This window comes from Phyllobates terribilis, unplaced genomic scaffold (genome assembly GCF_046119375.1).
Source record: "Phyllobates terribilis strain yellow unplaced genomic scaffold, ASM4611937v1 Scaffold_1__5_contigs__length_1240528914, whole genome shotgun sequence".
NCBI classification, from domain to species: Eukaryota; Metazoa; Chordata; class Amphibia; order Anura; family Dendrobatidae; genus Phyllobates; species Phyllobates terribilis.
This window is the reverse complement of record NW_027362761.1, coordinates 726,489,820-726,503,106: the sequence shown is the minus strand read 5'-3', so window position 1 is coordinate 726,503,106 and position 13,287 is coordinate 726,489,820. Positions and strand designations below refer to the sequence as shown.

The window sequence follows — 13,287 nt, the reverse complement described above, 5'->3', positions numbered from 1 at the left end:
TTTAAGTCACAATGGGTTGTAGAACATCATCCTTTAGGCCACTGTTTCTCAACTCCAGTCCTCAGGACCCCCCCAACAGATCAGGTTTTCAGGATCTCATTAGTATTGCACAGGTGAGAGAACCTGTGGCATTTTTTGATGCCTTGATAATCATTCCATCACCTGTGCAATACTAAGGAGATCCTGAAAACCTGATCCGTTGGGGGGTCCTGAGGACTGGAGTTGAGAAACACTGCTTTAGGCTATATGAAGCAGAAGTACAAGTACATCACGTTACTTTAGGCGTATACGATCTATGTGTATGATACTTGTATACTACTGGCATGTCAGTGCTTCACTAATTGGAATACCTGTACTGTTTCCAGGAGATGCCAGTGAGAGCCCTGAGGACATCTTTATTCGGAAGGCAAAAGAAGGCATGGATGGGGATGAAGCTCAGTTTAGTGTGGAAATTCCAGTCACAAGCAAAGCTTATCTGTGGGCAGACAAATACAGGCCTCGAAAACCTCGCTTTTTTAACCGCGTTCATACGGGCTTTGAATGGAACAAGTATAACCAGACTCACTATGATTTTGACAATCCTCCTCCAAAAATTGTGCAGGGCTATAAGTTTAACATTTTCTACCCTGACCTGATTGACAAACGATCGACTCCGGAGTACTTTCTTGAGGCTTGCCAAGACAATAAGGACTTTGCAATTCTTAGATTTCATGCAGGACCACCATATGAGGATATTGCCTTCAAAATTGTGAACAGAGAGTGGGAATATTCTCACAGACATGGTTTTCGCTGCCAATTTTCCAATGGTATCTTCCAGTTGTGGTTCCACTTTAAGAGGTATCGTTACCGAAGATGACCTACAACAAGATGTATTTTTCTACTTGTAAATGTTGATTGTATAATGGACATTTTAATATAAAAATCAATCCATCTGCTCTTGTCCCTGCAGCCACATTTGCTTTTATATTATTTAGTTTTGCAAATAAACAAACCTACTTGCAGAAACTGAGTAGATCCAAGTGGTCCTGATCAGATCGGTGTTCCTGTTGTACTCAGTATTTTATTGCTGCTGTCTACTGTAGACCAGGGGTTTCCTATCCGTGGCTCGCAAGCTACATGTCTCGCATGCCCTTGCTTTGTGGCGATCTGCTATTTCCGCGCATTAGCACTGGACAGTTGCCAATAGGCACTTTGATTCGCTCCAGATCTCTAAAGCTGTATTTTGCCCAATTTTACATAAAATAAACGATGTTACACAAGTTCGGTACACACACACACACACACCACACCACACCACACCACACCACACCACACACACTGCTTATGCTGCGGCACACCTCGTTATCCCGCGTTGCTCTTCCTCCCAAATAGTCTTCTCCCACTCTCTGCTACTACTTTCAGCCTGTGCATATGTACAAACAGGGCTGGATCCAAGGAAGAGACATCAGGGCCTCCGTCAGTTATAGCTGTTCTGCAGGGTCTTACTGAGCTGGTGACTGTTGCTGTCCAGAGCAGGAGGTGAAGAACGCATTAATGACAGGAGGCAGCACAGTGCGATTACCAGCAGTGATTCAGTAATCCAATGCTCCGTGCTGTGTTGTCGGTGCAGGATCAGGTGTCTCATCCACATACAGCACTGACCCTTGCGCTAGGAGCTCCGGGATCACCGGCACTAAATCACTGCTGCCTCCTGTCATTACTGCTGTGATGAATCCAGACTGGACTGGTCTCTGAGCCTATCCTCACTTCACTGGAACATGTATATTAAAATATGTACTGTACCTGTGGATTATATAAATACACACGATAAATGCCCAGTATACCAGGGGCATCACAAGGTACTTAGACCTGCTGCGTGCGCGCTTGATAAGGGCAGTGCCATGAATCTCTTTAGGTCGTGCTTTTTTGAAAACTAGACTAGGGCTACATTTTGACATTGGCCATGACACAGGTTGTAGCCCTAGCCTATTTGCCATTGCTATATCGCAGCACAGTAAATGGGTTCGCATTGTGACACCTAGGAGTGCTCCATAAAGACGTTGCAGGTCCCCAGTGAACCGTTGAGTGCAGTCGCACCAGTTAGCCAGGAAGACTTGCATCCTGTGCCTTGTATGTCCCTGGGGACCTCTCCTGCATGGCTCCACCAGTCACCCCAGAAGGGCCACCTGCCCTGTCTGTATATTATCTTTATTATCTATACTTGGAGTGTTATCGCTGTTATCTGTGGCATTATATAGGACTGTTAACTGTTACATGATCTGTGCTCTGTGAGCTTTTGCTGTTATCAGCAGTGTTGAATTTTTCTTTGAGTTTCGAAGGTAGTGGCATCAAAGCATGTTTCAGGGATCTTTTCTGACCTAAGCAAACTACATAAACTTAACTGAAAAAAATGAATTGGAGTATGTTATGCATGCAAAATATAGGAGCATGTTCACACTGGCCATTAAACAGACAAAACCTAAGATAGAAACAAAATGAGGAAATGCCCTGCAGTAAGTAAAAGCTATGGTTCATATAAATGACATAGGGAACTTAGTAAAAAAAAAATGGTTTTGATCAAAAAAAGCATAAAATGCCAACTCACCAACATCAAGGTGTACCTAATTTGGGAGGGTCCTAACCTCCTAGTATTAAAGCCTTACCATGTGTCAAAGTGATGTGAACGTGAATATGGGTACCCAGCAATGGGAAGCTATATAAACGTAATGCCCAGCTCAGAGAGGAAGGCCATGCCCTTACCTGCACTAAATGCAGAAACCTGAAACTTCAAGGGGTGGTCAGAAGACAAAGCATTTTTCTCCTAACTCCTGATCTATTTAGTCCCATAATCTAAGCGATTTTCTAATATATTTGCTTTAAAAATTCCCTACCGTTCCCTAACTACACTATCTGCTTTTGTATTTTTTTTTCCTATTTCCTGTCTGTTGACAATTTGTTTGAGCATCCTAGTGCATGCTGGGATACTCCAAAATCATCAGGAGGGCAGAGGCTGTGATCACTGTCATAGCCCCTGCTCCCTCCCTGAAACAATGCGTGGTCAGTGACGCTCGTTTCAGGGGTGGTGCTGTCCCTGAGTGTCTCTGACGCAGTTAACCTCTGCGCAGTCTCCCCCTGTTGTCTGCTTAGATTAATAGTATAGAAGTCGGCAGCAGAGCGGTGGACTGGTGGTGTACACAGAAAGCGGTCAGTGGTGTGCGTGAGGTTATACAGCGCTCAACATTCAGAAAACAGATCGCTAACAGATAAAACACTTTTGTGTGTACCTTTTTTGTGTCCTTTTTGATCCCCATTGGGGATAGCTATATTTATTAAAGGTTAAATTTTATTATACACCCTACCCTGCTTTAGATTTACCTATGGTTGGTAGTCCTGCTTCCACTTTTTGCTCTCACATGGGGAAGCAAAAACCTGTGGACAGATTCCCTTTAAGTGCCCATGAAGCAGAAATGCTCCGGATTTTTTCCGCTTCTCCCTGGCAGGAAAAACACATGCGGATTTTACATGCGTTTTTCCTGCCAGGTAGAATCGTTTGTCAAGTGTTTTTGCATGCATTTCTGCATGCGGGTTATCAAGCGCTTTTCCAAGCGATTTTAGCATCACTTGGAAAAGTGCTTGACAACTTGGTCACACTATATAAATCCATGCAACTGGCCTGGATTTATATAGTGTGACCAAGTAATAGTTAAAAAAAGAATAAAAATGGTACAAAAACAAAACATTATACTCACCTTCCGATGGCCCCCAGTCTCCTTCTCCGGTGCGTCTGGTGTCTTGGGCGGCTCGCGATGGTGTAAAAGGACCTTCCATGATGTCATTTAGTCATGCGACCGCCAACGTCGGCGGTCGCGTGACCTGTCACATGACTAAATGACATCATGGAAGGTCCTTTTACTGCACCGCGAGCCGTACAAGAGACCCGACGCACCGGAGAATAGACCGGGGGACATTGAAAGGTGAGTATAATGTTTTATTTAAATTTTTTTTTTTTTTTTTACAAGTACTATGGTACCCGGGTCTGGAGGAGAGTCTCCTCTTCTCCAGACCTGGGTATCATCCGCACATTGAATCGCTTAATATCCGCAAGTGCACATGTAGTCATGCGGATATTAAGCGATTCAATGCAAGTCAATGGCGGCGAAAACGCCGTGCTTACGCAAAATTAATGGACTTGCTGTGTATTTTTCCGCAATGATAATCCGCAGCAGAAATTTCCGCAGCATGTGCACAGCACATGCGGATTATCATTGGGGAACATGGGGCACGTATTACCAAGTGTTTTTTTAAACGTTTTTGCTGCCGAAATTCCGCTTCAAAAACGCTTGAAAAATGCATAGTGGGCACACAGCCTAAGCCTAGGGCTGTGGAGTCGGTAAGCCAAACTTCCGACTCAATTTCCATGGCACCGACTCCCTCATACATGGCTCATGTTTAAGTGGTAAATTTACTGTAGCACAGATTCATCTCCGCTAAAAGTCTAGACCCTTAGATCAGGAATAGGACAGACATTTATAGGACATTTCAGAACTTTCCCAAATTCTTATGAAAAAATATTCCCCACAAACTGCATTGAACTACTGAACCCAATTTATTATATAATTTAGGAGTCGGTCCATTTTATACAGACTCCGATTCTGACTCCACCAAAATGGGCTCTGACTCCACAGCCCTGGACACCCCTTATAGGGTCTATGTACTTTTTTTTTTTTTTTCCCTCAAACTGGATTTCCTCAGGCTGGCCCTCGTTCTTCTCCAGCTCATTGATCCCAGCTGTACTGGGAAAACCTAAAGCATCAGGAAAAGGCTATTTTAATCTATATCCCATTGACCCATGAAAAATGTGGTTCTTTTTGGAATTATTGGTCTTTTTGTTTTCTAGTGCTATTCTTGTTACCTAAAATTCATGCCATGCAATTTGAATAGATATTTGAAACCCACTGGGTCCTCATGAGAATGTATTTGTACCATGCTAAGAGAGAAGTATGTTCTAAGGTTACTGACACTGGAATAAGATTTTTTTTTTGAGATTCAAATTTTGGTCTAGTAAAGAAAATAATTATATATATATATATATATATATATATATATATATATATATATAATATTTCGTCTTATCCCGTCTGTCTGTCCAGGAAATCCCGCGTCGCTGATTGGTCCGGCCGCGGTCAATCAGCGATGCGGGATTTCAGAAAAAGATGGCGGCCGTTAGCGGCTCATCTGCCGGACGGAAGTCAGTGGCGATGCTGACCTCCATGCGGCTACCGTCGGGAGATCAGCGGCTTGGGCCGCTGATCTCCCGCCAGCAAGTGTGAAGGGAGGGACGGCGCTGCTGTCCGGTCATCAGTAATACGGTTCGCTGATTGGTCGCGGCCGGCGGCTGCAACCAATCAATCAGCGAGGTTGGCTCCAAATTTAAACACTCTGCTGATTGGTCGCGGCCGCCGGCCGACCGCGACCAATCAGCAATATTGGCGCCAAATTTAAACACCGCTCTGTTGATTGGCCGCGACCAATCACCGATATTGGCGCCAAATTTTTAACACCGTTTTGCTGATTGGTCGCGACTAATCCAGCGATTTTTAGCACCAAATTTAAACAAGCTCTCCAGTCCTCACTAACACAGTTCGCTGATTGGTCGCGGCCGCTACCCACGACCAATCACCGATATTGCCACCAAATTTAAACACCGTTTTGCTGATTGGTCGCGGTTGCCGGCCGCGACCAATCAGCGATTTTGGCGCCAAATTTAAACAGCGCTCTGCTGATTGCGCCTGGTCGGCCGCATACATATTCTAGAATACCCGATGCGTTACAATCAGGCCACCATCTAGTGTTCAAATAAGGCCCTTAAAGCCAAGTCCAACTGTTGGGCCTGACATCTCTCATTGGAACCTTTAATCCGGTTCTTATTAGGCTTAATCACTTGACGTTTCCTTCTATCAGTGTAGGTTAGGAGGTTTAACAAGTTACAAAATAGCAAATTGAACCCTCCTTTTTAATACAGTTTTAGATGTCAGGTGTTTTTCTTTTTATTTTAGACCAGACCTTGCATTTCTTCCTGTGATTGCCCTCAGTGTTCATGGAGAATTGTACTGCTCTCCTTCCCGCGGACTGAGACAGCTGGAGGGCTGGAAACACAAGGCCTACAGGCCACGCCATGTGGCTGCTCTCCGCTGCCCCCTCCTGATTTCACTGCTATCTGCATCCTCAGCATGCATGTAGTGGTGAATAGTACGGTGGAGGACGGAGCCACCTACTCCTTCTTCCTCCAATCAGCATGTGCGACTGAGACAGCAGACATGATGACGTCACTAAATTGTGTCTGCTATGCAAAGCGTCAGTGCACACAGCAAAGACTGGGGGAAAGGGAGCAAAGGCGAGTGTGTGTATTTTTGTTTTTACATATGTGTGTGGGTGTTACGCTTGCGCCCGGACTGACTGGCGTGAGCTTGATTAGTGATCCCACTGGACCATGAACCGAGGAGTGCCTGGAGGGGCGTAACTAAGTATCAACTCGGTCTGACCAAGGTCACACGGCAGCTCAGTCAACTCCGTGAACCAGGGAGGAACAGAGCAGAGGGACTAGGTGCTACTCCAGGTCAGACCCCGGTCACAGCTGTTGACCCACACCTGGGAATGCAGGAACAGGCAGGTTAGGCTGGCATACATACAGGTGGGTACTGGCAGGCACGGCTGGTATGCAGACAGGTGGGCACTGGCAGGCACGGCTGGCATGCAGACAGGCGGGTACTGGCAGGTAGGAACGCAGGCAGGATAGGGACCAGTACAGACTGGGACACCGGAACGGAGCCGCAGGTGCGGTGGACTAGCAGAGCAGAACCGCAGGCGCGGAGGACAAGCGGGGCAGAGCGAAACCGCAGGTGCGGTGGACAGCAGAGCGAAACCGCAGATGCGGTGAACAAGCAGAGCAGAACCACCGAAGCGATGAACAAACAAGGAGAGCGAAACCGCAGGTGCGGTGAACAAGCAGAGCGGAGCGAAACCGCAGGTGCGGTGAACAAGCAGAGCGGAGCAGAACCGCAGGTGCGGTGAACAAGCAGAGCGGAGCAGAACCGCAGGTGCGGTGAACAAGCAGAGCGGAGCAGAACCGCAGGTGCGGTGAACAAGCAGAGCGGAGCAAGTCCGCAGGTGCGGTGAACAAGCAGGGCGGAGCGGAACCGCAGGTGCGGTGAAGAAGCAGAGCGGAACCGCAGGTGCGGTGAACAAGCAGAGCAGAGCGGAACCGCAGGTGCGGTGAGCAAGCAGAGCGGAACCGCAGGTTTGGTGAACAAGCAGAGCAGAGCGGAACTGCAGGTGCGGTGAACAAGCAGAGCAGAGCGGAACCGCAGGTGCGGTGAACGAGCAGAGCGGAACCGCAGGTGCGGTGAACGAGCAGAGCGGAACTGCAGGTGCGGTGAACGAGCAGAGCAGAACCGCAGGTGCGGTGAACGAGCAGAGCAGAGCAGAACCGCAGGTGCGGTGAACGAGCAGAGCGGAACAAGTCCGCAGGTGCGGTGAACAAGCAGGGCGGAGCGAAACCGCAGGTGCGGTGAACAAGCAGAGCAGAGCGGAACCGCAGGTGCGGTGAACAAGCAGAGCAGAGCGGAACCACAGGTGCGGTGAACAAGCAGAGCGGAACCACAGGTGCGGTGAGCAAGCAGAGCGGAACCGCAGGTTTGGTGAACAAGCAGAGCGGAGCAGAACTGCAGGTGCGGTGAACGAGCAGAGCGGAATCGCAGGTGCGGGGAATAAGCAGAGCGGAGCGAAACCACAGGTGCGGTGAACAAGCAGAGCGGAGCGAAACCGCAGGTGCGGTGAACAAGCAGAGTAGAACTGCAGGTGCGGTGAACAAGCAGAGCGGAGCGGAACCGCAGGTGCGGTGAACAAGCAGAGCGGAGCGGAACCGCAGGTGCGGTGAACAAGCAGAGCGGAGCAGAACCGCAGGTGCGGTGAACAAGCAGAGCGGAGCAGAACCGCAGGTGCGGTGAACAAGCAGAGCGGAGCAAGTCCGCAGGTGCGGTGAACAAGCAGGGCGGAGCGGAACCGCAGGTGCGGTGAAGAAGCAGAGTGGAACCGCAGGTGCGGTGAACTAGCAGAGCAGAGCGGAACCGCAGGTGCGGTGAACTAGCAGAGCAGAGCGGAACCACAGGTGCGGTGAACAAGCAGAGCAGAGCGGAACCGCAGGTGCGGTGAGCAAGCAGAGCGGAACCGCAGGTTTGGTGAACAAGCAGAGCAGAGCGGAACTGCAGGTGCGGTGAACAAGCAGAGCGGAACCGCAGGTGCGGTGAACAAGCAGAGCGGAACCGCAGGTGCGGTGAAAGAGCAGAGCGGAACCGCAGGTGCGGTGAACGAGCAGAGCGGAACCGCAGGTGCGGTGAACGAGCAGAGCGGAACCGCAGGTGCGGTGAACGAGCAGAGCGGAACCGCAGGTGCGGTGAACGAGCAGAGCAGAAGGTGCAGGCAGACAGGACAGGGCTCTGTTCACATAGAACAGACTGGAAAATACAGGAAGATAGTTAGAACACAGGAGGTAGATACGGAGGCAGGGAAACGGGACAAGCAGAACCAGATACACACAAGTTACTTACAATGAAGTAGCGAGTGGACACAAAACTCACAAACAGAAGTACAAAGACAACGAGTTGGAGTTAGGTGAAGGTTCAGACACTGCAGGAAAAGGGAAGGTTCGGACATAGAGACAAACAGGTAACGGGCTAGGACACTGTTCAGGCAGGAACTGAACCAGGAACAAGATACAGGAACGAGCCTGGGAACTCAGCCCCCAGGGTGGCGGAGACAGACTAGAAGTCACAGATACAGGTAACAGGCCTGGGTATACAGCCCCCAGGGGTGGAAACAGACAAGATACAGGACAGGACCTGGCAACTTAGTTGCACAGAACACACTGAATGAAAGTGTTGGTCAGGCACCCCCTACTGGGTGGAGGGGGTTTAAGTATCCAGTGACTCACAGCAATAGGCAGGGGAGGCATTAGGAGTGCGCACACAGTAACTATAAGAATCAGGCAGTAGCCGCGCCGCCGCCCTAAGCAATCAGACAAGAGACACAGCAGGTACTGGAGCAAAGTGTGCAGCCTGGATTGATAGGTAAGATGGCGGTCTTGCATGGTGGGAGGTGGTAAGCCATGCCGGCACACCGACAGGGATGTTACAGTGGGATGGGTGCCTGTATATAGGGGGCTATGTGGGAGCTCATACTGATTATAGGGAGGGCTTATATTCTATATAGGGGGCTATGTGATGGCTTATACTGAATATAGGGACGCTATGTGGGAGCTCATACTGATTATAGGGGGCTATGTGGTCTTCATACTGTGTATAGTGGGGTTGTGCAGGGGCTCATACTGTTTATTGGGGCCTGTGTGGGGCTCCTATTGTATATACCGTGGGCTGTGTGTGGGCTTATACTGTATACACTAGGGGCTTTGTGGGTGCTCACACTATAAAGGGGGCTGTGTGGGGGTGCATACTGTTGCTACCCCTCCATATAATCATACTTAATTCTCAATATTAAGTGATACAATTAATATTAATACCATACTAATAATTTTTATATTGAAATTAATGCTTCTCAATATTAACTTATTGGTTTGGCCCTCCACAAGTCACTGTCTCATGTGGCCCCTCGTGAAAATGAATTGCCCGCCCCTACTTTAGACTGTTTTATTCTTTGTATCTTTCCTTCAGGTGTAAGACCCCTGCTTATTGGAGTGCGTACCTGTGGAATCCTCTCATGGGTGATGGGGTGGAGGGGATGACAATTACACTTACCAGTAATTTGATTTTCTAGACATACATGACAGCCCCTCTACTTATTCTCTACTTCAGGTTTGTAGTTGGTTGAAGGGTCACTTTTACTTCACACGCTGTGAATAATGGATTTGAATGAAGTCCAAGCGATAATGACAATGATGGTGATAGTAATTTGGATGGTTCCTATTTTTGTCACACTATTAAACCTGACCATGCAATATTTGCTCACTTTTATAATACACTGTGTTACTGCTTTATTGAATATGTTATGCCCGACTTTCTGTAAGACATAATAGGAGTAGAAAGATGATAGACCGTGAAAAGCCGACAAAGGTATCTTAAGAGTAAAACTCGACTAGATGTCACAGCATCTTAGGGATTGAATTGCTGGCACCGGATTTGGCTTTAGTCCCGGCAGATGCAGCAGGGTATCCTCTATGTTACTGCTGCCATCTGCTGATGGGCTAAGATTCTGCGCCTTTGCTATCTCTGCAATGTATAGCCCCTTTGTGAGATGCCAGCACTGCCACACATCTGGCTCACACAGCTTTAACCCAACAAAGAGTAAAAGCTGTAATTTCTTCAGCCATTGCCTCCACAGGTCCTCTGATCTCACTGTCCACCAAGTAGCTGGAACTTGTTAGGACACAAACAACTGATGCCAGGTATCCACATACTGCAAAAGAGATGTGAAAACCGCCTAGTGCTGGGTATCAAATTAATCTCTTAGAAAGGGGTTGTCCATTTTCAGAAAATCTTCACCTCCAGCTGCAGTTTCTAAAATTACAAATTGTTCTTTACTTACTGTCACCTAGTCCAGCTCTGAGTCTCCGACAAAGCTCCTAGTGTCTGGTCTTGGCTACGGCACTGACGTCGCGTCGACAGTGCTGCAGCCAATCATAGAGCTCAGCTTCACAGCCGATGAGATCACGGATTGCCTGCTGCGCTGTTGACGTGACATCAGCATCACAGCCAATACCGGACACTGCGCTATAGACTCAGGAACGGTGAGAAAAGAGCAGTTTGTTAGAAGTCGCAGTTGTTTCTCAAAGAGGACAAACCCTTTAAAATACACCGCAGGGCAAAAGCAAACTTTTTTGCATGAGCTCTAGTAACACCTAAAGTTTCCGTCACCAGAGTTGGGGCCATTCTAATCCCCCTTTTTGTCCCGAAGAAATGCCAGCCGTGGCAACCTAAAAGGAAATGCGAGTACTGTCTAATGAATCACACTAGGACAATATGATATGGAGCAGAAATGATCTAAAGCTTCAGTAAGTAATAAACCATGCATACTGATGAGGTACAGAAAAATTATTGCTCCAACCTATATTCCTAAATTGTTCATCCAGTGCAAGGCAAAACATTCACATTGCGGCAGTTAGTAGTTTTCTCATTAGAGGAAAAATTGACGTTTTTACAGTAAAGAAACTCCATCTTCAAGTATATGGTTACATACCTAGGGAAAAAATGATCACCTCACAGATCTTTGTACTGTCCATTCATATATTTGTTTAAAGTAATTAAATTGTCCTCCCGCCCAAAATTGATACATTTTTTATTGGCAATGTCCTTTTTCATTTATTCACAAATATTTGTATTAATTTGTATTTCTTTATCCACAATGCTGGTTTAATTCCCCAGTGCAAAATAGTAGTGGATGCTGCCATTGAATATTTCACGTTGACCTCTCTCAGAGCTGAGACTATTGGTTGAAATAATGTTGCAACAATGTTCCATGACTGCCGTAGGTTAATAAACCCCACCATTCTATCAAGCACAAAAGACTATTTTTCTTATTAAAAAGTTAACTTTTCAGCACTAATTTATTCATTTTTAGGTACAGATCCAATGTGCCAGTCATGAGAAATCAAAGTCCAGATTCAATTACGTGTTTTCACCATTGTTCTGGTGTAAAACACCTCAATAAATCACAAAACCTTTGGTGCAACTTGTGAAAACACCAAAAGTCACAACATTTTTGTGCAATTTCCACCAGTCTGGGCCAGCTCCTCAAAAAATGAACGGAGCATTGGCGGGACAGGGTGTGGCGACAGTAACCCATCTAGTTTGTGGAACGTTATGGTGGCATAACTTTTGCCCGAAATGTAATTCATTTACCTTATTTGAGTACTTCTCTGACAGAGGCGCATGGCACTTGTAAGATGCACTCAATTTATTAAGTACAATGTGCCTCTTAAGTGATGGGACCGATGGAGAAAGATGAGCCTTATTCATTAAGACTGGCATGTGCAACGTCGGTCTTAAATCGCACACCTACTATAGGAAGCCATATACAGTAAATGGCTGGATGTGCACTAGAAGCGAGCCGACACCTTTGAACTGCTTCTTCCAAGAGCATTGACATGTCCCCAGTGCACTTCCAAACTGATTTGCATATGGTTTCTACACTAGATTTCTTATGACTGGTATGACGCGCCCCCTGGGCCGTGGGGTACTCGGTGCCGGGTCGGTCGTTACTAGGGGAGATGTCACAGTGGTGGTGACCCGGTCCGTGACCCAGGGCAGTCAATAAAAGGGGTTATTTTATTTACAGGTGATTTATAGTTCTTATATACAGTTCATGACGCCACCTGCGGTATGCGGCTATGTGGAGCCGCTGCTGCGGAGCAGGTCCTCTGGAGCTGGTGTGAATGCAGCAGAGTTGGTTTAGCTCTCCACAGGTAGAGCTTAGCTCCAGGGCAGTGTAGATGTTGTTGTTATGAAGTAGCACTCGTGGTGCAGTGTAGTGCAGGGAGTGATGGCGCAGCAGCAATAACTGACAGAGACGGTGGGGTGCAGTCTTCAGGGTTTTACTCACGATTTTCAGACTCCAAGTTACCAGGGCCAGGGTAACCTCCCACCTCGTCCTGTGCTTACTCAGGGAGGGGTTCAGCCAACCCTCAGGTACCTCCAGAGTACATAGCGGGACCCCCTTCTGTGTGTTCCTTCTGGCCGTCTCCCTGCACCTTGTGTCCTAATCCAGTGACCGCGGGCCTTGTCGGGCGACGTCTTCTCTGTCCCCTGGGTCCTCTATGGCCACCTTCTTGGTGAGACAGATGTGGCTTGTGGCTGCAGTACCTGAAATACTGCAGCCTCCGGTTTCCTAGTTGAGGCTTAAAGAACTCTGCTAGCTTAGGGACCGGTCCCATATGTGCGACCTGACCCCTCCACCGCCTGTCAGATTCGTGCGTACGGGTGGCCTCCAGCACTGCCCATACCCCTGGGGTCCCTTCTACGTTCCTGGAGCCTTTCTCCTGCTCCTCTCCTCCTCAGTCTGTCCTGGGCCTCTCTCTAGGCCCTCCTCCTGAGCAGAGCTCCTACAGAGCTCCTGCTCCTCTCACTGTCCTCCTCTGACTGACTGGCTGAACTCTCTAGAATGTGCCACCCTCTTTTTATACTACTCCTAACAAGTGCTCCCCTGAGCTTCTTCCTCCACCCACACCCACTACATGGTTCCCTCTACTTTGGTTCCCCCCACTCCAGCCAGGGACAGGGCTCAGCAGGAAGCGCGACGCAT

The 13,287-nt window shown here is 47.9% G+C and overlaps 1 protein-coding gene across 1 annotated transcript in view; it reads left to right on the top strand.

Annotated features, from left to right (window-relative positions):
- CACTIN (cactin, spliceosome C complex subunit) overlaps positions 1-1,005 on the top strand; it is a 50,182-nt gene extending 49,177 nt beyond the window's left edge. The window contains exon 10 of the mRNA XM_073686351.1: positions 366-1,005. Within this exon, the coding sequence (XP_073542452.1) occupies positions 366-856 (491 nt within the window). The 3' untranslated portion in view covers positions 857-1,005. The remainder of the gene's footprint in view (positions 1-365) is intronic.
- The last annotated feature ends 12,282 nt before the right edge of the window (positions 1,006-13,287 follow it).